General features: G+C 27.6%; 1 protein-coding gene across 5 annotated transcripts in view; it reads left to right on the forward strand.

Moving 5' to 3' along the window:
- LOC107444999 (epidermal growth factor receptor kinase substrate 8) overlaps positions 1-26,718 on the forward strand; it is a 79,181-nt gene that overhangs the window by 21,788 nt on the left and 30,675 nt on the right. For all 5 annotated transcript variants that reach the window (XM_016059298.3, XM_071180248.1, XM_071180251.1 and 2 more), the window contains exons 2-11: positions 14,822-14,900; positions 14,984-15,072; positions 15,157-15,240; positions 16,325-16,452; positions 16,654-16,824; positions 19,868-19,923; positions 20,602-20,738; positions 21,811-21,935; positions 23,693-23,819; positions 25,931-26,019. In XM_016059298.3, the coding sequence (XP_015914784.1) occupies positions 14,845-14,900; positions 14,984-15,072; positions 15,157-15,240; positions 16,325-16,452; positions 16,654-16,824; positions 19,868-19,923; positions 20,602-20,738; positions 21,811-21,935; positions 23,693-23,819; positions 25,931-26,019 (1,062 nt within the window). In that variant the 5' untranslated portion in view covers positions 14,822-14,844. The remainder of the gene's footprint in view (positions 1-14,821; positions 14,901-14,983; positions 15,073-15,156; positions 15,241-16,324; positions 16,453-16,653; positions 16,825-19,867; positions 19,924-20,601; positions 20,739-21,810; positions 21,936-23,692; positions 23,820-25,930; positions 26,020-26,718) is intronic.

Below are 26,718 nucleotides of genomic sequence, written 5' to 3' on the forward strand. Positions count from 1 at the left end.
AACATCTTTGAAATGCTTATCACATGAATCACTTTTGTGTTCTCATTAGTTTCCAACCAGAATTGAAACGTTGATTCCAATTTGAACAATTTTTTTCTCCACCCTTAGTGTTAGAGTTTTTCAGATATGAAGTATATAAATTTCAATTTATATTTATAAATTTATAGGAAAAGAATATCAGAAAACCGTGTAAGTCATCATTCCCAGAGAAACCTACATTTTTTAGGTATTACGAAAGAAGTTGAAAAAGCGAATTTCATCATACGCATCAGGTCAAAATCATTACGTGACATAAAGGGCCTAATTTGACCGATATCTCTCATATGGGGTCATTTAATTTATTATGGATTACCATTACATGTGGGTTTGTTTGTTTTTTTTCCTTTCGATTTATCGATTTTATTTCTTTATTTTTAAAAAAAAATTTTTTTTTTTTTGATATACCGGTCGAAATTTAATTTCTTCCATTTCTAAGTTTTGTAGAAAAATATAATTAGATAAGTGGGATTTGCGGCCTTATAATGATGAACCACAATTTTCACTATAAAAAAAAGTTAAAAGGATTATTTCTGAGAGCATATTTTAGGAAACCACGATTTTCATGTACACAATAAGATGTTTCTTTGTATTGCGCTGTTATCAAGCGGAAATTTCAAGAACTATTAAAGTACTTTTCTGGAAACAATATAAAGGATTAGTTTGGTGTAAAAATGTTCGTATTTGGATTTAATGTGGCTTACCCGTATATTGTCTCAAGCCTTTTATGCTTGCATATGTGTATTTATTGTAGTGTTTTTAAATTTTTTTTTTAGTCAGCACTTTAGTAATATGATGAAGCATTACTTGAATTCTAGCCGTTTATATTTATAGTGTTTGTGCCGTGTATATATATGACAAATTTATATCGTACGATGTAAATATTTTATTGCACATCAATTTATCCCTCCTTTGCTTTAAATCTTTTCTTTGGCAAACAATGTAAACTCAATTTTTATAAATTTAGGAAAAAAATAGCGATAAGTAAATCTAGTTTGTTGCCATCTGTGATTTGCATTCGCCTGTGATAAGATAAGATTTATGGTTACTAAAGCAATAAAGAGCTAATATAGCAGTAGTTCCCTAACTGATCAAAATTAACTGAACCAAATCTAAATTAAACTGAGGTAAGGTTCACGTTTAGTGATCATTAACTATAATAATTCATAAAATATTTTAATGAATTTTTTTTCTGATGAGTTATAATGAATATTTATTTATTATTTAAAAAAATATTTTAACTTACCGACGAATTTTCTTTAATAAATTAAAAGCTGAGTGTACGGAAAAATTATTTTTGTTACAGAAAGTATTTTGGAGCTATTCTTTGTCATAGATAGATAAGGATATCTTGCAGTTTTTTCTTTATAAGTGTTTTTCTAAATATATATCTAATGAATATATTTTCAAAATTCATTTTTGATAATTGAAATAATACTGTATTGATTACTGTGTTATACTTTTGTATAATTATAATTATCAACAAGACATTTGCTCTTTTAAATCCGTAGAATTGCAATATGGGAATTCTGCTTATATTGTTCTGAGAAATATGATATTTTATCGCCAGATTCAGTGATTCACGTTATTCCCTTTAATTCAATGATTCACGCTACAAAGTATTTTGTTCCTGCATTTGATTTTTTTAATGTTTTGGAAATACTGTTTGTTCTCAAATTTTTTTTTCTTCCATATTTGGTCTTCAGAAGAACATACCGGTCTTTAAAATAGACTTAGACCAGGTGCAAATTAAATAAAATTAATTATAAGTCATTAAACAAGTATTTCTGCCTCTCGAATTTTTAATTTTTATGCGTGTGGGGCTGTATTAAACTACTTCTTCTATTGAAAGACAATTAAGTATCTTCATGCATTAAACGTGTTTATTTTGTTAATAATTGTCCTTTTAGAACATTTCTGTTAACCAAATGCTAACAGAAAACGCACCTATCAGCAAATTGAAGTAATGACCCGCACTGTAAATATTTTTGCATTGTTGGGGTTTCCGATTTTTTTCGGCTATGGAACCCTAAATGATCAATCATCTCTCGGCGGAACACTGTTAAGTTATAAATGAAAACTACTTAATTTTTACTAATAAGAATAAAAAAATTTCATCGCCTTATCATTAATAATCTTAAGGTTGAATTTGCACTCCTGTATTTAGTTAAGTTCAGAATTTGTTTTCGGTGCAAAGCTGAAAATGAAACAAATAAGGAACCCCTTTTTCCCCCCGGAATCCCTTAAACTCTTTCATGGAACCCTAGGGCAACACGGAAAACCATTTGGGAACCGCTGTTCTAGTTAAATGCGATAGCGATTCTTATGGCTTTGCTTCTCCTCTTTCTAAGCATGTTATTAATATATGAATTGCTTGTGTTTTTTATTATTTTTTTAAATCTTTCATTCAGATGCAAATAAATTAGAACTTTTCTTTTTGAAAGCCTTGATAACTTATTTTGAGTCATCATGCTCCGTGGATCATCCCTCATCGCATGATTAAACACCTCTGTCAAATCAACATGAAAGCTGCGCTCTGACCTATCTCCCGTTTAACACTCTTTATTGGGTCAATTATCTTCCCTTTTTCATCACGTGCAGATTGTGATCTTGCTTTTTCGGAAGTTCCCTCTTCTCTCTGTGGATCGCGTCTTTTATTTGCTCAAGGAAGACAAACCTGCGATGAAGATACCTCATCTAGCTGCTCCCAATTCCTCTGATGTGGTTCAATGTTCTTCCAACTCATTGGTTTTCAGTTCGGTTACTTCGGTAAGCTGTTGCGGTCGTTGACTTGAGAAAAAAAGAAAAAAAAAGACTGTTGCCAGTTTCATGACGTTATAGAATCGCTTTCTACCTTTTTTATGGAATGTTTTCTGTTTCCATTCTTATTTTGTAACTGTTGCGTGTTTTGTTTGGAATTAATGCACTTTTTCTAGAGCATAATGCATTAAAACTGTCGATGACATCTATCAAATAATTTTTCGAATCATTTTCTTCGAGTATCAATGTAACTTGTTGCTTTGTGCAGGTGTGTGCACGCGCGTTTATTGCATTCATTGATGTAGGGTGAAATTAATTACGTATTTTTCATGTTTATTGCGTTATAGAAAATTTACAGTTTTATAAATCTGGAAAAGCCAGGAAAATGTCAGGAAATTTAATCAAAATACCCCAGAAATCTGTGAAAATTAATTTAAGTTGGCTCTAATATTTTTTTTTCAAAAAAAAAAAAAAAAAATTCTTGCATAAATTTTTTTTTCTTCCTCCCAACTCTAATATAGCAAAATAGCAAGTATAAGTGTTTTGTAATATATTTTATGTAAGACATAACTAAAAAATTAACAATAAAATTTATATCACCAGTTACAAAAATCAGGTAAATTCGATAAAATCAGTCTGTAAACTTGGAAGTATTTTATCAGTAGTACTTTATTTTTAAATTTTTTACTAAAAGTAGTATTTGAGCAAGCCTCTTTACAGTGATAACTATTTTACTTTTTTGGGCATAAAAAAATTTGCTACTTTCAAAAATATGAATGGCAGACAACATTTAAAAAAAAAAGAGAAACATTTCGATTTTTTTTTTATCCGACTAGTATCACTTAGTTTATTTATTGATTTAATAATGACTTTACGCTTTGTTGTATTTTTCGCAAATTTTCTGTAGCAAAGTCTTCGATTAACTCATAAATTCAGAGCTTTTTATGATAAATTCTGCCCAGATTTCGTCTGAAGTTTTGTCACCTTTTCCCGAGATATGATTTTTATGCGTTGTTAGGTGGATTTTAAGTAGTAACTAAATATTTGGGAAATAGAGTTTATTATGCTTAGTTAAATATGAAACAATTCAGGAAGAAAAAGAAACTTGTACATTTGTCTTAAAGTTGTCTTAATAGACTGTGTGTGTTAATGTCCATTGTAATAGTAATTATTATTCTAAAGGTAACATCACGAAATGCAGTTCACTGAAATATTTTTTTAATGTTATGTAGATTAAAATAAAATGATTTCCTTCAATCTAACAGCATTATATTTTTTGGTGCAGAAATTATTTTATAAGTTTTTAATCGCTTGGAGCCTGTTTTTAATATATTTCTTGATAATGCCACATAAATGAAATTGAATTACAGCAATCTTTTTGAGCCAACAGTGCTTTCCACTTGCGTGAATGTCATTAAAAAATTGGAAATTACAATTTCCTAAAATTCATTTCGGCAAAAGCAAAAACAAAAAAAAATTTATTTCTAGCTTTGAAACTTAATAAATTCTTAGCTCGTTTGGCGAGAGATATTGGCGTCTATCTTTTCTTGGGCAGACCAACTTTACTGCATTTAAAAAATTACTGAAATGTTTACAATTTCAGTTGAATTTTACTTGCCAAACTTTGAATACACCGTCAAATAAGAATAACATTGTTTTTATGAGGCTTATTTTTCGTTTGCACTGGGGAAGCCACTATTCAAAATAGTTTTTAGGTTTTTAAGGCAATTCTATTGTTCAGTTTACAAATTATTATTTACGAATTTTTAAATTTTTTTTCTCTTTAATTCGACACTATTAAGCTAAACACGAATTTTCCAAGTTAACGATACTTATTCTAGCACATATTATAATATTTAAAGCCATTTCTCTTTCCACGTTTGCTCTTGTGTGTGTGTGTTTTTTTTTATTTTCTCTTTTTAAAATACTTATTCTTCAAGAGATAGTGTTGGAATTTTATCTATTATTTATTTATGTATTTTTCTATCGTTACATCATATGTGTTTCTTTCTGAAATTGATATGACTTTATCTATTTATTGTTAAGTTCGATTCCTAGTTTACCTTTATGCTTTAAGCAAGATTCTTTCTTTTGTCTGAATAATTTTTTTATCTCTTTATTTGACTAAAAATAATCGTTTTTTTAAAGTAAATTCTCGATTCTTTATTTTACAGGGTGTTTAAAAAAACTGGTCAAGCAATGTTTAGCACAACATTATTAAAAATAAATAAATTAACAAAATACAGCAAATAATAATAACACTTTTTATAGTAGACTTTTGCCAATAAATAAATTTAATTGGTTTCAAAGCGGCCACCTTTTGCAACAATGCAGAGGTGCGGTAGCTTTTTAAAATTTTATGCTATAGGATACAAGTCTTCTACCGTTAATCTATCCAAATTTCCATCGAAGCGATTGCTTTAGAAAGTACAAACGAATTTTTGTTATTGGCTACTGGTGATTGACTGTGAAATGACGAATTTTTGTTTTTGGACTACTGGTGATTGACTGTGAAATTACGAATTTTTCTTTTTGGACTTCTGGCGATTGACTGTGAAATGGCGAATTTTTGTATTAGACTACTCGTGATTGACTGTGAAATGGCGAATTTTTACTTTTGGACTACTGGTGATTTACTGAGAAATGACGAATTTTTGTATTGAACTACTCGTGATTTACTGAGAAATGACAAATTTTCGTTTTTGGATTACTGGTGATTTACTGAGCAATGACAAATTTTTGTTTTTGGACTACTGGTGATTGACTGCGAAATGACGAATTTTTGTTTTTGGACTACTGGTGATTGACTGTGAAATGACGGATTTTCGTTTTTGGACTAATGGTGATTGACCGTGAAATGCCGAATTTTTGTTATTGTGCTACTGCAGCGACGCCAACTTGCTCCGCTTTGTAAAAAAAAAGAGTTTTCTAGTGGTATCTAAATTTAAGCCATTTTTAGTTCAGTATTTTTCATTTTAAGCAATTTTTTCCACCACTACAGATCAAAAATTTGAAGTCTCATATAAAATACAACTGTATTGCGTTGATCTTATGGTTACACTTTTAAAGGGTAGGCGTAATTATCTATATTTTTTAAGTTTTACCATTTAGTTTGCTACGAATTTTTTAAAACTCTTGCTCGAAGCGGAGCAGTTGGTATCCCTGCTACTGGTGACTGAATGTGAAATGACGAATTTTAGTTAATGGGCTACTGGTGACGACTGACTGAAAGGAAGACTTTTTGTTATTGGGCTACTGTGATTAACTGTGAAATTACGAATTTTTTTATGGGGCCACTGGTGATGACTATGTAATGACGAATTTTCGTCATGCGGACTCATATGTGTTAAAAATTAAAATAAATTTTATTATTTAAAGTGTAATTTTTTATATCATGGTAGCGAAATATATTAAACTGCTTAAATCTTCTCCTATAGATGCCTGATTTAATATTATTGGTTTCTCTTTTTTTATATATATATTAAATACACAAAACGCCAATATTAATGATTTAATCGGTGTTCTACATTAGTCTTGTTTTATATTTAAACGCAATTGTGCATCAGTAACTAAAAACATGTTTTGAAACAAACTAAATTAAAATACTAATGTCATATTCAAAACAACTGTTTTTATTTTATCTCTTATTGCTAGTGTAATTATTGCAGTTTTATTACATTGGCAACGAGTTATAAATCTTCATAAGCTGAATAGTTTCAATTGGCAAGAAGGCTGATATGAACGTCATACGTGCCTACTCCTCCATCAAAATATACAACCAAATAAACATTAAATATAAAAATTTTATTATATTAAGAATGATTTTTTTTTTAGTTATTTCACAACAAAACACAATGCTTATTTCTTTCATATTTCATTGTTGGTAATAATTTTAAAAAATATCGTTTTTGAAAAAGACAAAATTAATATTGGTAGAAAACAATAGGCTTTTTAAATTAAACGAAGTGGTTTTTAACTTTTTCAAAGTCTATAAGTCTTCCTGTATTGCTTTAATTACTTCCTCTCCAACTCCCCAATGTAAGAAATGAAAGAAAAAAAATTCTAAATCTGAAAAAAATATTTAACGGAACTCATATTATTTTGCAAATTCCATCTGAACTCAACTATTTTTAGAACTAAGCGTTTCCGGCCTACTATACCGCTGTTTATTAATGTTCTGCTAAAATATTCTTCTTTTTCTGTGTGTGCGTGATTTTGAAGGCGTGTGTTTTGAAAATACAATGAAAATGACAGTAAAAATATCCTCTAAAAGGTAAATAAACGTAAAATGCAGTTCCCCTTTTTATCTAAACCACTAAATATAATTGGGCGATTTTACCATTAACCAATCTTAAATTTGCAGAATTTAAAAATTCATAACTCAGTTAAAAAAATTCGAGCAGTTCTCATAATTTTGGAAAAAATAAGTTTGTATCATTTACACTCACTCCATTTCTAGAAAGTTTTAAGAGACAAAAATTTCTTTTTGAAATTTGAAAACTTCTTAATACATTTTGTTTTATTTTATGACCGTCGTTGTGTGAACAGCAGACCCTATTTTTGGCTTACGACTGCCTATGTTTAACTCCGTAGTCTTATTATTTTGAACCCAATCCAGAAGACAAGGAAACTTCTGGATTATGTATTGGAAGAAATTTGCCTTTATGGATGACTTTTTGACGAAGTTAACCAGCATTCGCTTTACATGGAGAGGAAAACCTGCAACGGTTAGCCTGACTGCAAGGGGACTCTAACCCATGATCCGTCTACCACTGAGGATATTATTACGTCAACACTATAGTTGGTGCCGGAATTCGAATGCGGATTTCGAATAGACCAGCCTTGGCTGGGATTCGAAACCCGGTTCACCTCATCGGAAAACGCGTACTCTATCCCCTGAGCCACCACGGCTCCCTCTAAACACATGAAAAAATATCCCCCAAAACTGTTTTATTTCTAAAGCTTAAAAAAGTATATCTCCTAAAATTGGCTATAGCACAGCTGTTGTCCGCTTAAACCCCTTTCTGATACCCTCTTGTTGCCACTTCTACCACTGTAAATACATTTCTTCGAGTATTTCTTACATTCTTTATTTTATTGTCAAATATTTTTGTGAAAGAAACTGCCTGGAAAAATTAAAAAATGGTAATAAATTTGTTTTATCTAATGTATGTGAGGAATTATTCATTTGTAAAATCACCTGTAGTGGTAATTTAAATTATATATGATTGAAAAAAAAAGCATGTTTGATATGATTTTTTTTTTAATATTATATAATATAAAAAATCAAACTATAAACAAATTTCATTTATTCAATCGTAAATTGAACTAAAATCATGTTTCGTTTACGGAATCCAAAATCAATCTAAAACCACTACTTGTAAATTTATAGTCCAAAAATGTCCAGAACTATTGTAAAACATACAATACAATTTCTTCCAGGGTGCGTAGCGTTTTTAAAAAGTACTTAAGGGTGCTTATTTTCGAATTTCGTTTTTTAAAAGCTCTTAAAGGTGCTTTTTTCATTGGGTATTTTTAAAAAGTGCTTAATTTTCCCTTTTTCACAGTGAGATTTTTCCTTTACTAAGATTTTCACTTCGAATTATGGAAAAAGACTCAGTTCACATTGTTCGATTCAACGTTTTCTTAATTAATTCAACCCCAATCTATTTCGGCGTATAGTCAGTCCGTAGTGTATGAAAACAACATTCGTTTTACATGATTCAAATTTCATGATTTTTGACAATTGTTAAACACAATGCCAAAAGATTTTTTTTTTTTTTTGACATGACGGTTAAAACAAGATAAAACAGTCGATTGTCAAAAACTTTCCAACCCTGCCTAATTATTATATTTTTTAAAGTGCTTAAAAATATTTTTTGAGTGCTTTAAAAGTGCTTAAAAGGTGCTTATTGTTTCTTGAACAATTTGGCTACGCACCCTGTTTTCGTATAACGAAACAATTTGAAATTCTTAGTGAAAAATTAAGGGTTATGTGTAAGTGAATTTTGTACCTTATGCTCGTTCTTTTCCACTTTATTCTAACATTTCACAAACAAGCACTATAATTGAGGATTTCTTTCACATGCATTCGTTTTACGACTGCACCCTTTTGTATTTCTTTTAGTGAAAGTTGTAGTAGTTTAATTTTTGCTTTATTTATTATACGTAGGCTTTTTTTTCATTTTACTCCTCGTTAAATTCGACTAACCTATAATTCCAAATCATAGTTTCTCAGTTATATTAGACACGTAGGTGTTTCCAATGTGGGAAGTTCACCAACATAACAAGTTTGCTTTATGGAAATAGGAGTTCACTTTCTTTTCTAAAAAAGAAATAAAAATCACAGATATCCCCCACCCCCTGCTATCTAATGGTTCGATTTCAATTGTAATTGTATAACAAATGCTCATTTAAATGTGTTTTGTGCTTGCGGTATAGTACCATTTTACGTAACAAAGTGATGATAAAAGCTATTTTCTATCTATTTCTTTAAATTTTCACTTAAGTTGTTCTCAGGGTTGCCACTCCACAGGGAAAACCTGGAAAATACAGGGAATTTAAAAATCACCTAAAATAGCAGGGAAAATGCAGGGAATTTTGATTTTTTTTCTTTACGAACTGGAAAACTACAGGGAATTTTGTTTCTTGCTTTTGTCTTTTAAAAAGTGGTGACCACTCAAAGCGTAATCTATGGGATATTTAACCATGATATTTCAGCTGTACTAAACTATTTCATTTACTATAGCATTATTTAAGTATGTTCAGCTGTTTTTTCAACAATTAAAACTAATAAATATAGTTAGCCCAATATAGCTCGCAGAAGAGCACAGTAATTGTTGTTTCCTCTTAATATATTGCGTGTAATATGTACAGGGAAAACACAAGGAATTTTTTTTCCAGATTTGAGTGGCAACCCTGGTTTTCTTTCGTGAAAAATAAGAGGACGCTATACCGATAGATAAACCCTTCAGGGCGAATTCTCTCTCACATACAAAAATAATTAAAATTATCGAAAAAAACTAGTTCAGGTAAACATTACGTTAACTTTGAAATTTCAAAGGCTCAAATTTTTTTTAAGATATCAAAACGCGAAAAAAAAATATGTACGAAATGGGAAATCATCCTGCAATAATTTTGTTTGCATTTTGGCATTTTATAAGCATTTTTTCTGCATTTGAAACTTCATGATTTACTTTAGGTTTCCATGAACTCACCTTTCTCTCAATTTTAAAATACCAATAAGGATGAAACAGAATTTGTAATGAAAAGTTTCTACCGAGGTATAGCATCCGTTTAAGACATTTTAGCTGCGATTTCTTCCTTTCATTACTCAATGATATTCAGATATTCGTAATCAAGTCACAGATATAAATAAAAGGCTCGAGATTAATATAATGACAAGCCATTTTTTTCCAAAATGGATTTTTTTTAAATAAAACTATTCTTTAGTATTGATTTCAGATAAGTACTTATCAAATTAATCGGAATTTTTACTAAACAACACAATTTACAGAAGCATCTTATTGTCACTCTGGAAATCGTAATATTTTCCGCCGAAAACGCTTCTTTCTTGAACAATAAAGAAATATAACTTGTCATTATATTTTCGCAAGTCCTTTAAATGCGATTTGTTTCATAATTCGATTGGGACAAATCTGATACATTTTAAAATTAACTTTAAACAAATTGTTTTCATTCATTTTGGCCGCCTTGTTTATTTATTTATTTAACCGGAAAAAGCATAACTTAATTGATTTGTTTTTCTATTGTTCAAAGTACCGATACTATGAATCAACTTTGAACCGACTTTTCTGAGAATATACTGTGTTAATGTCTGAGATTATCCGTCTTTATGGTGAAGTATTTTTCTTTTTCCGTACGCTTCCGTATTACGCATGCTATAGTTGCAATGTGCTTTAACGCATTTCGCAATTTGTTCCGTGTCATAGTTCAAAGTACCGATACTATGATTCAATGCATAGAACCGACTTTTCCAAGAATGTACTGTGGATGATTCATGGATTATCCATCATTGCGATGAAGTGCTATTATTTGCAATTCACTTTCTCGTCGCTAAAAGGGAATTGAACTTCAGAACCTGGATCCATATATACATACCCATGATGCCGAAGATATGAGGAAATTGATTTGATAACAAAATGTAGACATTAAAAAAACAAAAGGGGGAAATTGCATCAACTGTTATGCTAGAGTAAGCTTTTGTTTTGAAAAATGCCTCCATTCAAAATTCTTTAAACGCTTTGGATGCTTTCACACATCACTGGGTTTCTCTCCTTCCCTCAGATACTTTCTGGATGGTGTTGCATCTGCTATATATTTAATTGATATCATATTAATAATCATAATTTTCGCACCATCTAACCGTAACTTTGTTTCCCACTGCAAATAATATATTTTAAATTTTTCTGTACCTACTCTATAATTAAAGAATGGGTGAATGGAATGATCGTGAGAAAAACTGCGCTCTACTGTGATTGACTGGGTGTACGAGTTAGAATAATAACTTTATTCGATTTGGAATCTGGATAATTTTTTCTCTCTGGTTTTAGATTCCCGTATTAGGTAGAATAACAAAAATATAAAAAATTTTGTTATTCAAACCCTAGAAGTACACTTTCTTCTGTTAGGCTTTTAATAAATGTTCTAATTTTTAATAATAATAATAAATTACTTTTAGTCTAGTAAATGTATAATAATAAAACAACTCATTCTTAAGAAAAATATGTTTTACGTATATACAAAGAAAACAATGTTTTTTCCAATGCCCAAGAAAAGTAGATTACTTTAATTTTTTTTACTTTTTCTAGGATTTATCTTTTTTATATTCACAAGAGCTTTACAACTATGGGCTAGCAGTAGTTCTCTTTCCGACTTTTCCTCCCCTCAATCTTACTCATAGCTGCCAACTCTACTGGATTTTCCAGTAGACTACTGGATTTTGCCAGTTTCTCTTGGCCTACTGGTTTAATTAAAATTCTCCTGTTTTTTGTACATTTTAGAAAATTCTCTAAAATTGAGTAAATTTCCTAAAAAAAAAATCCCTTTTGAAATCGAATTTTAGTACATTATTGTCTGTTTGCTTGAATATTTAAATAAGTATTACTAATATATAATAAAGCGACACTCATTTATCGAAATCAATTTAAAACTTTTTTTGTTCTAAAATGTTCAGTTCATTTTTATTCAGAACTCTCTTTTTAAATTAATTAAAACAATTTTTTAAACTGTCCTTGATGAATTAAATGCCTATTAATATTCGAAATTATGAGTACACATAATACATTTCAAGTATGTTTAATGTCAATCATAACAAGAAAATATTGCAGGTTTTCTTTTTTGATGACGTTAAAAGTCCCTAAAAACCCTATGTGTAAAATATTTTATACATTATGCAACAATTATCATGAAATTCATAATATTTCATAAAATCTACAGGATTTTTTCGAATCCATGTTGGCAGCTCTGCTTACTTTATAGCATGGCTTAAATCGGTTTATTTAGCGTGCTTAAATCCTTCAGAGGTTTACTCTTTTTATGCAAACACGGTCACCACTATTCCAAATACGTATCTTAACTTCTTTTTTTCTTGCCTCAGTTTGTAGCACTATTTGATTTGCTTACTTAGTAAGTAGTACCGTTTACGTTTGGTGTAGTATAAAAGGTTTCAGCACTTGCGCCATTTAACTCTACATTCACGTTCAATTCTTGTGTGCATACTACCATTACTGCAGTATAACCGGTTTCGAATCTTGTACCATTACACTCTACATTATATTCAATTCTAATAGTTTAAATATTTAAGTAGATAATTACTAAAAATCTTTACTAATATTTTTCCAACGAAACAAACATGAGCGCTTGAATCATTATTAGGCCTTACTTTATAACGCATCTTTTAAATATTTAAGTAGATTATCATTGAAAATTTTCGCTGATATTTTTCCAACGGAACAGAAATGAGCATTTGTATCATTATTGTGACATTCGGAGCTTGAACCGTATCAAAAATTCGAATGGCTCGTTTTATTTGAAAAAAATCTAGTGGAAATTTTCTATGAAGAATGTTATGCAACGAATGCGTACATGAAATTTACTAAAGAATATTTCATCTGTAGAATTGAATTTAATTTTTCAATAAAGAACTAAATAAGAATAAAGTCTCTTAAGAATCGCGTTAAATCTGCATTGTAAATTAGAACAGCTGTATGAAACAACTTTTCATTGTTCAATCTGCCTGATGTTATTTAAATACAATATCATTCGTTGGCACAATAACCTATTCATATTTGTTGAATGAAAAATTAAATATCAATGCCAGTTATTTCCTCAGCTCTGTTTCCTTCCCCCATCCCTGAAAACTTGATAGTTTTCTTTGAAAATTGCCGATAATGTCATAAATATCTTCTGTTTACAAATTACTGTGTCTTTAAACCGCATATTAGGCAATCATCTTTTGAACTATTTTTTAAATGAGTAAGAATCGAGATTTAAAAAAAAGTTTAAGAAAAATTACAGAGAATAATTAAATTATAGGTGAGATAATCTAAACATTATTTTACCTTTCTTGAAACTAATTTTTAAAAGTGTAATAATTCCTATAAATAAAGATAGATGAAATATTTATTTTATGTAACGTTTTTCTGAGCGTAATGAAAAATAATGTTGATTGACAATATTCAGTCAACTTATTGATAGACAATGAAGAGGCTCTTGAATATTTAATTTTAATAAGAGCTTTATAATGCCTGCTTTTATAAAAAAAAAAATATTTTATTTCAATATATTTAATAACTTCTGTTATATTTATATTCTAAGTATGAAGTTTAAATAATCATAAAGAATAAATACAAAAATTATAATTAACAAATCCACTGTAAAAGCAAGGATATATATATATTTATTGATTAATCATGGTATACTATGCTTGAAGAAAAATTAAAATTTTGTAATGATGATTAATTAATACATTAACCAACTTAAAATCACAAATGGATGTAAAATTGCATACACGTTTTGAAGCTCCATTACATCAGATCTTGCATGCAATTTTACTTAAATATGTATGGAAGTTTATGTTCTATGTATCTTTATTTACCTATTCAAGCTTAGTTGTGTTGTAATTATTCTTAATATTAATAACCTAAGACATTTTTTCTAATAAATGAAATTTAATAATTAAAATCTCAGCAGAAATTTAACAGAATTATCTAGAAATTTGAAAATCAAAATTGCTTGTTCAATGGCAGCAATTAAGTAGTCAAATAACATGCTTTTTTTAAGTAACTAATGAGGAAACTCATGCATCACAAAAAATTTATTTTTCTGATTTTTGTGTTCTATAAATTAAATTAATTATTCAAAAAATATTTCCCTAATTATGATGTTCCTGCATGTATTTATTAAATTTAAGTAATTTTTTAATAATTTAATAAGTAAAATAGATGCTTATTGCTGTGACCCTGTAGTTGGGGAAATGCCATTGTGGAAATAAATAGAAATTATATTAATTGTTGCAAACTAAATTTAAAATATTCTCCTTTTTATTTTACCTTTACAGCCCCATTCCTAACTAGCTTACATGTAAAATAACTATATTAAAATTTCACTGATTTAAAACTTAAATTGATAACTGTTTCCTTTTCCATTGGGTGTCTTAAACTTTTTATTCACAAAGGCTCAAGTATCTTATATTTAAACTCTATTGTCATTTTCAAAAAAAATTTTATCAAATAAAAAAGTTTGTGAAACAATTACTGCTTCATCATTTATTGGTAAAATAGCTTTGTGTATAAATATTTCTGTGCTTGAAATTTTTTTTGTCAAGCAATTATTGTTTCATTTATTATGGGTTTGATAACTTTGCATGAAAATATTTCTGGGCATCATTATTTTTTTCTTCCTTTTTTTTGCTTACAGCAGTTTTTAATTTTGTTTGATTCAATAGACACATAATTTTTAAAAACCTGTACTTATTATATTAATGGAGTTTATTTCTTTTTAGGCTAATATTACTTTCAACAAAAAATGCCTTGCGTTGTTGAAAACCATACCTTATCAAGCAATTTAGACCATAATTTTAGGTAATTATTAAGAGTTTTCTTTTTTTTTCTTCAAAAATTTTTCTCTATTACTTGTACAAAATTAATTTGGTCTTGTTTATCAGATTAGTAGATAGAGTTGATGAAACTGTACATGATCCTACAAACATGAAAATGGGATCCAGGAATCGTTATCCAAATGGCTACAATTCAGGTTTATATTATTCAGATACTTATTTTAAATTTACTTTCAATTTTTTCTAATTCCTTGTATTCATTTATAATTTGCATATTACAGATCAAATGAGTGACGTAACTACAGATGATGGACCAAGATATTTATTAGAGCATTTAGCAACGTTTTCAGTTGGATCTGAATTTGGTACCTATTTTTCATTTTTCTTTCAATATTTGCGTTAATAGGAGAATATTAAAAAAACACATTGGTACTAGACTAGCTCACAAAATACTTGTCGTCTCTGTATAAATGTCGTCGTCTATATACAAATTAAAAAAGAGGTTAGAAATTGTCATTTTTTATACGAAGTATAAGTGCAAAATTTGAGAAAAAACTGGTGCTTGTGGTACTGGTACATCTTCTGTCCTTTTTTTAAAATGCTATATTTGTAAATTTCTTTTATTGTAATTTTAGCCCTGCTTCTAAGAGAACTTCTTGTGTTTAATAAATTGTAAATAAATGTTTTTTTTAGATGAATTCAGAAGATTAGTCCATTTACATAAAAATTTAATTATCTGTACTAATGATAGTGCATTTTGGGATGAGGTAGCGCTTAGTTCTATGAATTCTTATTCTCTGAGTTGGTTTTTTTTCATGTTAATGCGTATTTCACATTATTTCAAATTAATGAAGAACAATTTTTGTACAGAATTATGATGAATACAGCAGAAATGTGCCATATACTGTCGAGAGAAGCCTTCCTAGTGTTAATAAAATATTATTTCACTTGATGCTTTAAATCAGTTTTGTGTGCTATCTGCTATTATCAGCAACTTAATTTTCAAAAAGATTTATGTCTGCTAAGGACTAATTCATGTGAGGTTTGGAGAAATATTTTTTTTTTATATTTGATGCAAGTTTTATTTCTGTTGTATAATCATTATCTTCTGAAACCAGGGAGAAAACTTTTAACCGTCCTGTATTAAATGTTATATCTAATTGATCATAATAAAAAATTCTCATTCATAATATAATTATGCTTAGATTTTTAAAAATTGAAAGAGACTAATATTGAAATTATTTTAGTTTTGCTTTTTAATATTGTCAATCATCTGTAAAACATAATTAGTTTATTAAATATGGACTAAAATATATTTAATTATAAATATACTAAATATACTAAAATATATTTAATTATAAATATACTAAATATACTAAGATATATTTAATTATAAATATACTAAAATATATTTAATTATTATAAATTATATTTAATTATCTTTTAAAGGAATTGTGTCACCAAAAGATGGACTCCGAAGGCTTCTTCAAATGGAAAAAAGCAATGGTATATGGACTCAAAAAATGCAAATGAAGCTCGATAAAAATTGGGTTTTAATTTTGGATTATGAGGATGGTGTAAGTATTTATATATGCATATATTTTTTTGCATTCATAATCCATTTTTTATTATTTTCTGAAATGGCAAAACCTATATTACCTAGTTGTATTTTTGAATATTTTCCCTGTTTCAAAAATTTTTTGATTAGTTTTGTATTACTATAAAATCTATATAGTTTTGAAAGCGTAATGTATAATGTAGTATGATTTCTTTGATAGGATGTAGTAGAAAAATTTCCCATGAATCTAATAAGTGATCCTACTGCATATACTAGTGAAGATTCAAGGGAGTTGTATAATAATATTCTTATTTTTATTGTGAGAGAAGATTCAAAGAACAAAAATCCTAATCAATCAGAGATGCACATATTTCAGTGCTCTAAAGTTTATGTAAGTTCTACTTTTTATATACTTCTTTAATTTCTTGTTGAATCATTGTCTAACCATGCATTAAATGTGTAATATTGTTTAAAATGCTCTTGATTTAGTTAAGCAAATAAAATGAGATTCTAGTTGAAGTTGTGCACTTGTTAAAGACTGGGATAAATCATCCAATTCTGAAACTTGTCTTGTTAGATATTACCCTTTAAGTTTTAACCAGATAGATACCGAAGAATTTTGAGTAGTAAGTTCGTAAAAATTCAAAAAGTTATTATACTCAAATATTCAGACTACAATTGAGTTATAAATCCTCAGGAATTCATTCTATTGAAATGTAAATTTTCATTTGTGCAATCTATTATTAAAATATGATTCTCAATAAATTAAACTATTTTTTAATTATTAAATTTTTATAATTTTGATTATTATTTAAATTTAGTGATAATTATAATATATTTGTCATACTCTTGTTATAATTATTTTGTTATTATTCGTACCACTATATTATTATATACTGCAATTAAAAATAAGTTTTTTAGTGTGAGAGCTAAAAAATTCAGACATGTATGTATGCTCAATGGCTTAGCACAGTTACATTTTGTTGCCTTATTCCAAGTTTTTTACTTTATATTTAGTACAGCTTAGCCACATTCAACTGACCTTGCAATCTAATCCTGAAAAATAAGTTACAATATTTTAAGCTCATCATTAAAATACTAATTCTTCTTTGGAATAGTAAATACACGTTTATGAAAATCATGGTAAGGAAGAATAAAAATATTTAAAAAAATGTAATTAAATATCAGAAATGAAAAAAATAATGTAAGATATTAAAATAATGTGTATTCATGAAAATAATTATAAGAAAATTTTTAACAAATTTACTGCAAATAATTAGTGTATTAACTTGCTCTGTATTAAAGCTAACTTTTTCTTGCCTTTGCATTAAAATAAATTTTGCTATTCTTTAATTTATTTTTAAATTTCATATTTTTACATAAATTCTTACATTTGCTATCAATGTTTCAAAATACTTTTTAACTACAAAATTAATTATTTTTGATGTAGTTCTTTTAGGGTCATGAAGAGCAAGATATTAATGAATTTTTTTTCTCTTTTTCAATCATCTTGAATGAAATATTTTTTAAAAGAATTATCTTGGATTAATTATTATTTGAAATTATTAATATTGTGGTAGAAAACTGTTTTTAATTGCAGAGACAATTTTTTTTTTTTTTTTTTTTTTTGCTAATTTGTACATTTTAGTATAAGACTGTATGTGTTGAAACTAAATAATAATATTTTACTGTATAATTCAAAAATATTTTAGAAAAATAAAATTGTCTCTATAACAAACATCAAGAAATGAAAAGATAATTTTAATTTTCTAAAGTGTCTCATTTAATTTATACGATTTTGCAAATGATAAAATGTTCCATCATTTAAGTTATGGGCTAATCCTACATCAATCATAAACTATTGTAAATTAAGACCTTTCTCTCTCTATGGGTCTCTTAAACTAATAATTTGATTATTAGAATATATTTTTTCAATTTCCAGTTATTTTTTATTGATTATGATTGGAGGCAGCCTGTTGCTATAAAATGTATTTTAAATTTTAATTTACCCTCTCAGCGAGATAGTCCAGGTTTATTGCAAACTTTCAACTACAGGTTTTCCTGTATCAAAAGACTGGTTTTCCCCTCAAAAAGCAGTGAAAAATTAGTGCATAGCTGAGAAATTCCCAGTACAATTTAGTCTAGGCTTTTAAAGTCAATGAGGTTAAAAATCATTAAAAACTTGAATTTATTATAAAAATAAATAAAGTTTTTGATTTAAACTCAGGTCATAGACCAATTTCTTTGGTATATGCTTACTCTGTAAAGAAAATGTAAAATTTCAGCATACACTAAACCTTGTTGGGATATCTTAATTTAAACTTATTGAACCTTAAAATTCTGCCATAATTTTTTTTAAAACGTCTCTTTATGCATTATGAGCATTAAAATAAATTATTATTATTATTGTAAACTATGTGTATTATTGTACATTATTAGATTTTAGCTTTATGATGAGACTAGATTTACAAATTTTCTAAGATATTGCTAGAAATTCAAATTTCCCATCATAGAGTTAGCATTGGTAGTAAAAAGCAAGTATTAAGTACCTTTGGATAAATGTATATAGAGAGATGTTCAGTGCTTGATAAGATAATCAGGCTGTAATCAATGGAATGATTAAAAAACCTTTTTTAAACAAAGTTAAATAAAATAAAAACATTAGAAAAAATTATGCATTTATAAAAACCTAAATCCTTACTTTAGTTAAATTTTTCATGTAAATATAAGCAGGCATTATTTTATAGTATTTTCAACTAAATATTTTTAATTTTTTTTCTTTTTAACTGTAAAGAATATTTAAGGCTTTGTAGCCAAGCTTTCTTTTTAGTACTTAAATGCTTTAAAACTTCAGTTTTAAATTACTTTAAAAATCATATTATATTTTTCATTAGATATTTTTCCTTATGCCAAATTATTTTATTAATGATAAGGTTACTTCATAATGTTAGTTATAGTTTTAAAATTTTGATTACAAATCCCTTAGGCCCCCTACTCTGCATGTCACTAAAGCTATTATGTTATTACCCATTATTACTATTAACTGTTGAATTACCAGGTTAATTTTGCATAAAAACTAGTTTTTTCTGCGGTTAAGCAGCCATATACTATTCTTTACTGAGTTACAACTCAACAGTTGAAAGACTAATATGAGTTTGAATTATTTAGACTGAATTTTCTATTTCTTGAGCCTGTTCTTTATTTCGTTTCCTTCGTTATTGTGAGCCTAATATCATTAATATATAAAACTAATGCTTTCAAATTAAATTGTTTTTACTATTGAGATTTTAATTAAAAAATAATTAACATCTTTAATACTTCATTTTATCATTTTGTTTTCTTTTAGTATTTGAATAAAGGTAAATATATTTTCTGTTGTATCATTTCTCCTTATTATTTGTATTTAAAATAAAATTACTTCTTCCCCTCTATAGGCTCAAGATGTTGTAGATGAAATGAAAATGTTTATGTCAGGGAAAATAAAGACTAAGTAAGATTTTATTTTTGCCACCTATTTTGACTAAATAAGATTCTATTTTTTCTACAAATTTAAATTAAGACTATGTTTCTTTCTTCACTAGGTATGCATTTTGTACATGATGATGTACATTAACTTATTAATAATACTTTTTATCATTTGTTTTCAAATTATCTATGCCTATTATGATCTTTTATGTGAAATTTAAAATTATTTAGTTTATGTAGAAGTAAATTTAATTAATTATTCATATCAGCTCTACATGTAGATCAGTCTCCTACTCTTTTATGCAAATTAATTTAGGTTAAAGCACCCACTTATTTATGAGTGTGAATGTAATCAATTTATTTACTCATTTAATTTTATTTTGCAAAACAATAGTTTATAATGGCCAGGAAGAGGTAAGATGTTTATGGCCAATTTTAATGCTTTCCTAATTTTATTTTATTCATTTAGCTATTTACTTAAAAAAATAATTAAATAAAATTCTTGGCATAGCTGCAAGATAATACTGGCCAAACTCACTGCTGCTAATTGCATTATTTATTTATTTATTTAAATTTGTTTGAAGGCTTTGCTAAGTATTTTAATTTAATTGTAGTACTAGATGCTAGCATGATTTTAATAGTTTATGCATGATTTGCAAGCTTTTTAGATTTTATTTTGAAACTTGAGTACTCTTTCATGTAGAACTGCTGAAAATGTTAGATACCTGCCTCCCCCACCACATAATCCACCCCCTGATCCACCAGTTAATGGCAATAGTTCTAAAGTTCGTGAGCATGTTGCTATGTTCAGTGCCTCCGCTTCATCTTCCTCACTACCTCGTAAGTAACTGTATTATTGAGTGTATATAGTAGTGACATTTATTGTGTATTTACTATTTTTTATCATATTCTTTTTTTTACAAATTTATCAAATAGTTGAGAATAATAAATAAATGTAAAAGTAATCTTAAACTTTGAATGTTCTCTTAAAAAATGTGAAATGAAACATCCGTTTATTATAAGTTTTATGGGATAAAGATTTTTTTTACTTAAAAATTTGTTCTTATATTTACTATTGACTAAATAACTCATAAAATTATTTAATTTAACTATTGCAGAATAAGTTGTGATATTTTGCTAGATAAAGGTGAGGAAAAAATGTTGTTTTTGAGTTAACATGATTTTAGTAGAATTTACTCAAAACAAAGCCTTTCTTAAGTACATTTTTGATGGTCTTATAAAAAGTCTTGCAACTAATTTTTGGTTAACAAGATAAACAATTTACAAACATAAGCTAAAATGACTGAATTGAATAATTGATCTAGAACAAAGCTGACGAACCTATGGCACACATGCCACTACAGGTAAGAAATCAAATCATTAGATAAAATTCAATATTTTATAAGGAGAAAAATCAAGAATTTCTGGAACTTATAGGCATAATTTAATTGGGTGTGTTTTAAATAAGTTTACAGCACTAAATAACGATGCAACTAAGAAATTGCACAGAAAAATCAATTGTCTTCCGAAGACAAAGAAGATGAAATGAATTCAGAAAATATATCAAATTCTAAAGCAAAAAGGACTGTTCAGTTTTGATAATTAATTTACATAAAAATGCTATTTATCTTAATATATTTAATTCTATATTTCATACCTTTTCTCTTGAAAAATGTGAAGTGAAGCATTTCAGTTTTATTTATTGTACTTGTATTTCACATGGTATTAAATGTCATGGTATAAACGTGTATAACATTGATATTTACTGATAAAAATTATAAACACTATTTAAAAATTTCATTGAATTTATTTGATTTTAAAAAACATTAAATTATATTCTCATCACTATAATATACCCTGTTCTCTGGATTTGTCAGTATTTATCTGTTTTTAATTATTTTAATTTATTTAGAACCACCCCCACCTAGAGGAGGTTCTGTACTTCAGCAGCGAATGGAAAGAGCCGCTGGCTATGCTGCACGGGAATCTAATGATGAAACAAGTTCAACAACTAGTGATAAATATGAAAGAGAAGTTGTACGTTCTTGATTTTATTCTTTAAGTATTATTCTTACAAATAAACTATTTGAATATTTATTTATACCTATTCATTTATAAACAAGTAGCTTAGTTTGTTTCCTCTATTATACTAAAAGAAAATAAGTGGATTTTACAAGCAAGCCTCTTTTAATAAAATGTGATTTTTTTTCCTCTTTAAAGAAATTCTAGAACTTTTAATAAAGTTTTAAGTAGAACTCTTGTTTTTTATTTATTAATTTAAGTTTTTAGATTATGAATGAATTTTTCCAAGTACAGGTTGATTTAAAATAAGTTAAGCGTTTACAGATGGTTATAAATATTTAATTTAAAAAATTCGTCAATAAGAATTACACAAATAAGAAGAAAGTTATTATTTTCATTTTTCATTGTTATAATTGTTAGTTATTGAAAGTTATTGTTATAATTGTTCTGTGTAACTCCTCTTGGTAACATGGACAGCATCTATCTAAACACTCAACATCGAAAGTACATCTGGAGTCACTAACACATATGCATTAGAAATGCACAGTTTGAATTCTGGAATTGTCACCCTCAGATTTCTATCTATTGAATTCTACCAAAAAAAACCTATGTATGTACCTGGTTGCTGAAAACAATTGTAGAGCTCAAAATGTACATTTCTAATGCATTTCTGTTAGTGACTACAGATATGCTTTGGAATGTATGGCATGTTATAGACTTTTGATTACCGTGTTATCAAGGAGAGTTGCATGGAGCATTTCTAAATATTGTAAACAAAGTGTGAACTTCCTTTTATAATCTGTGTAATTTTTATTGATGAGTTCTTTTTAATTAGATAAGTTATAGCTATGAATTTTGAATCAACCTATCCTAATGTTACTACTTTTTTGAAACTTCATATCAAATAATTTCTTGATGATTTGCCTTCTTTAACATTACAGATCCTACTATTCCTAGGTACCCCAGTACTATTTGTTCTTTTTTTCTATTAGACTTAGTTAATGGCAGGCACCACTTGTTCAACTCGTGCAGTTTGTATAATATTTAGATTAGGTATGGTATATCAAATTTCAAATGTTGTGAGAGCTCTCAACTGAGCTTACAGATCTCTCAAAACAATAAATTATTATTTTACAATTAAATTTTACTAATTCATTTTGTCAAATAACTGTACTATTCGTTAACAATTCCTCATTAAATAAAGCTTTTTTATTAGCAATAGGATTGACAACTATGTTTTATTTAAACCAGTTTTGTAAAATATTCTGTTTGAATCCGTATAGCTTAACATATTTGTCAAAACTTACTACAAAATATTTTAACAAAATTATGTAACACAAGTTTATTCTTAATATGAAATTAATTTAATATTATTATCAGCAATTTTTTTAAATCATTTATCAGTCTGTGTAGATTAGGAAGACACATAAATGTCGACCTTCAACTTACCTAACAAATATGGCATCTCTCGTACTTATGCCACTTTCCCATAATCATCTCACATATTATTTACACTTCTGTATACTTTATATTAAAAACTATGTAAACATAACTAATGAAACTGTGCTTATTATTAGCTTTATTATTTGCATAGAATATAAATTAAATTGCTTATTAATTGATGTCAAAGAAAATTGTTTAACATTCACATAAGATTATATACTCCGACATATTATGAACCATATCATAATTCCTGTAAAACGCACTTCGCACTATTCATATATTAGCTTTATATGTTACATACAATTTAAGTATGAATTTTCTGCTTTCAGACTATTCTAAATCACTGTTTTGATGATATCGAGAGGTTTGTGGTGCGACTACAACATTCTGCTGCTGCTTATAAAGAATTAGAAAGAAGGCAAAAGAGTCGAAAACACAAAAAGAAAGATATGGGAGGTAAGAAAAGTGTTTTGAATGTTATAAAACATATTGTACAGTAGGGAACCGATTATCCAGAACGATCGGGACCATCGCTATTCCGGATAACTGATTTTTCCGGTTTTCTGAATTGCTACGAAAAGCCGTTTTTTTATTGTTAAACCCAATTTTAAAAAAATAACAAATATTTGGAAATAATCTTAAAAAGAAGAAAAAACAATGCACTAATGATTATTTCCAAAATGATGGTAAAGTAAACATCTTTCAAAAAAGATAGAAAAATCCTAAAATCTTATGAGGGAAAAAAAAATTTTTTTTTAAAAAATGGCGGAAAATTTATTGAATTTTGTTCCGGTTTTCTGGATAATGGGTTCTGTACTGTACTAACTAATATAAAATTATTTTTTAATGCCTCTTTTAATTTTAAAAAAAAAATTTTTTTTATATCAGTTTAATTTCATTATTTTTATCTCCTATATGTTTTGACCTTTGCTGCTTTACATTGCACACAAGTCTCACAAAGCCAATAAAAATTGGCTTTTATTACTGTATTTTTGTCTTTAATTGTGCAGTTAGGTATTTGAAAAAAAAAAATTATCTATATTAGTTACTTTTTTCACCTAAACTTGTTATTGTTTTATTCTGTGTGTTTTAATACTTCAGATATTAACTTAGTCAACTTGAATTTTGTAAAGTACAAAACTAATTTTAAAAATGTATTTTTAGTAGCATTTTAAATGATAATTATCTGGTATTTATGTATTTTAACGTAGCACCAAAAATTTAGTATATCAAAATTTTATTTAATATGATAAAAGAAATTACTGAACTGTTTTATTGTTTATTTAATTTTGTTTAGGTTATTATATAAAATAAAAGTTGATTTCTATATCAGGGATGAGTTTTTTCAGCTTAATAATTTTTTAATTTCCACCTCTTCAAAGGGAGTTCCACTGTTTTGAATTCCTGAAAAAAACTTGTTTTTCACACTTTTTCCTACTTATGCAAACGTGATTTAGAATTACATTCACATGATTTAAAGTCACACATTGTGATTCACATCTATGCCATTTAAAATGACACATTCCAATTTGTATTCATGCGATTAAAGATCATGCATCGCAATTCATATTCACGCTATTTTAAATCGCATATCCAGATTGGTATTCATGCGATTTTAAAATACATATTGAGATTCATAATTACTTGATTTAAAAATCTCAAATCGAGACTAATATTCATGCAATTTAAAAGTCACACATCAAGATTCACACAATTTTTTAAAAAATGGGCATCAATTTTTTTTTTTGATCAAAACATTTATAATATTCTATGTACACTTTGTCTTGCTCAAATTTCAGACATTTTTTCAATTATTTGAAAAATGTTTGCTCATAACGTTTTTGCATTTCTGTCTTCAAATTTTTTAGTTTTTTACCAAACTCATCCATCAGTACAATATAAATACAAAAATGTTTTTTTACTGTTTAGGTATAGTCTTTATTGTTTGTCCCACAGTAGACTGATTTGCCTCCCGGGCATGGCTCCCAATAAGTGCTCTGCGTTCACTGGTTGCGGTCAGTGTTGGGGTGAGGTGACCACTTTGATCATCCTGCAAAGGGATCAATGCATGTTATCTTTCCTTGTTAAACTGTTCTACTGTAAAGTGCTTAACTTCATCTTCAGGTCATTGGGCTACCAAAGTGGGGAGAGGGATGATCCTCTCTGCAGAGGATCAAAATTATGAGGGCTTGTCTTCAGATCTTCCTTCAGGATGTTTCCTTGGCCATTGCCAATAGACCATTATGAAGCCCTAGTGTGATTTAAATAAAGTACTATTACTACTTTGTTGTTTATTTTGAAGCTAAGTTATTTAGTTACAAAATATCAAATTCAATTTTTGATATATTTTCTATTATAAATTTAGCATAATTTATTATTTTTTTAAACTTTAATATTTTGTTAAAGCTCAATCATCAGGAATTTTCCAGATTTATGATTTGATGAATTTGTTTCCTAATGCTATTTCAACTTTTTAAACAGTATAATTGTTTTTGTATAAAATTGTATAGATAAAGTGATTGTTGTGTGACAAATTTGTATTTAGAGTAACATTTTTTTATTTTTAGATGGCATGTTAAGTATAAGAGCAAAACCTCCTCCAGAACGAGAATTTGTTGATGTATTGCAGAAATTCAAACTATCCTTTAATCTTTTGGTATGTTCGAATTTATTTATTTTTACATATTTAATTATTTAGAAAATATTTTTAACCGTACCATTATTCTGTACTATTTAAAATTTCCGTATTCTTTTTTTACTTATTTTGCTTTTGTATGTATGAATACAATAAATTAAAATATTACAAAATAATTTCATATGTATCAGTTAGCTCTTGTCGTCTTTAAAAGGTTTAAATGTTTCTAACTGTAATTTCTATCATATAAAATTTTAATTTTCGAAAAGCTAAGAAGTAATTTATAGTTGAAATATAATATAACTTTTAAGCTAAACAAACAAATTGAAATTAAAGATATTCTTGTACTTAAAGAATTAACCAATAGTTTACATAACTTTGCTGAAGTAAATTGTTTTTTGGGCTGGTAAAAAAGAGGAAGGAAAAAGCAAATCATGGAGCTCATTGCAACTAACATAATTTTGACACTAATATGAGAGATACTTCAATGAGAGTGGTTATTGATTATGCTGTCATTCTCTTTAGCAACTCTAAGCTGAATAATTTTAAAGCTGCTTATCAAACCTATAAGAACTCTATTTTGTCCTAGCAATTGCATATTTATTTATAATTTGTATGCTTCATCCTTTTTCCCCGCTTAGTTTCATATTCAAATTTAACATGGCGCATTGTTAATTCATTGTCTTGAGTGTGTAATGTCTAATATGTTTGTTGTAGTAT

The sequence above is a fragment of the Parasteatoda tepidariorum genome, chromosome 1 (assembly GCF_043381705.1).
Source record: "Parasteatoda tepidariorum isolate YZ-2023 chromosome 1, CAS_Ptep_4.0, whole genome shotgun sequence".
In the NCBI taxonomy this organism is placed as follows: Eukaryota; Metazoa; Arthropoda; class Arachnida; order Araneae; family Theridiidae; genus Parasteatoda; species Parasteatoda tepidariorum.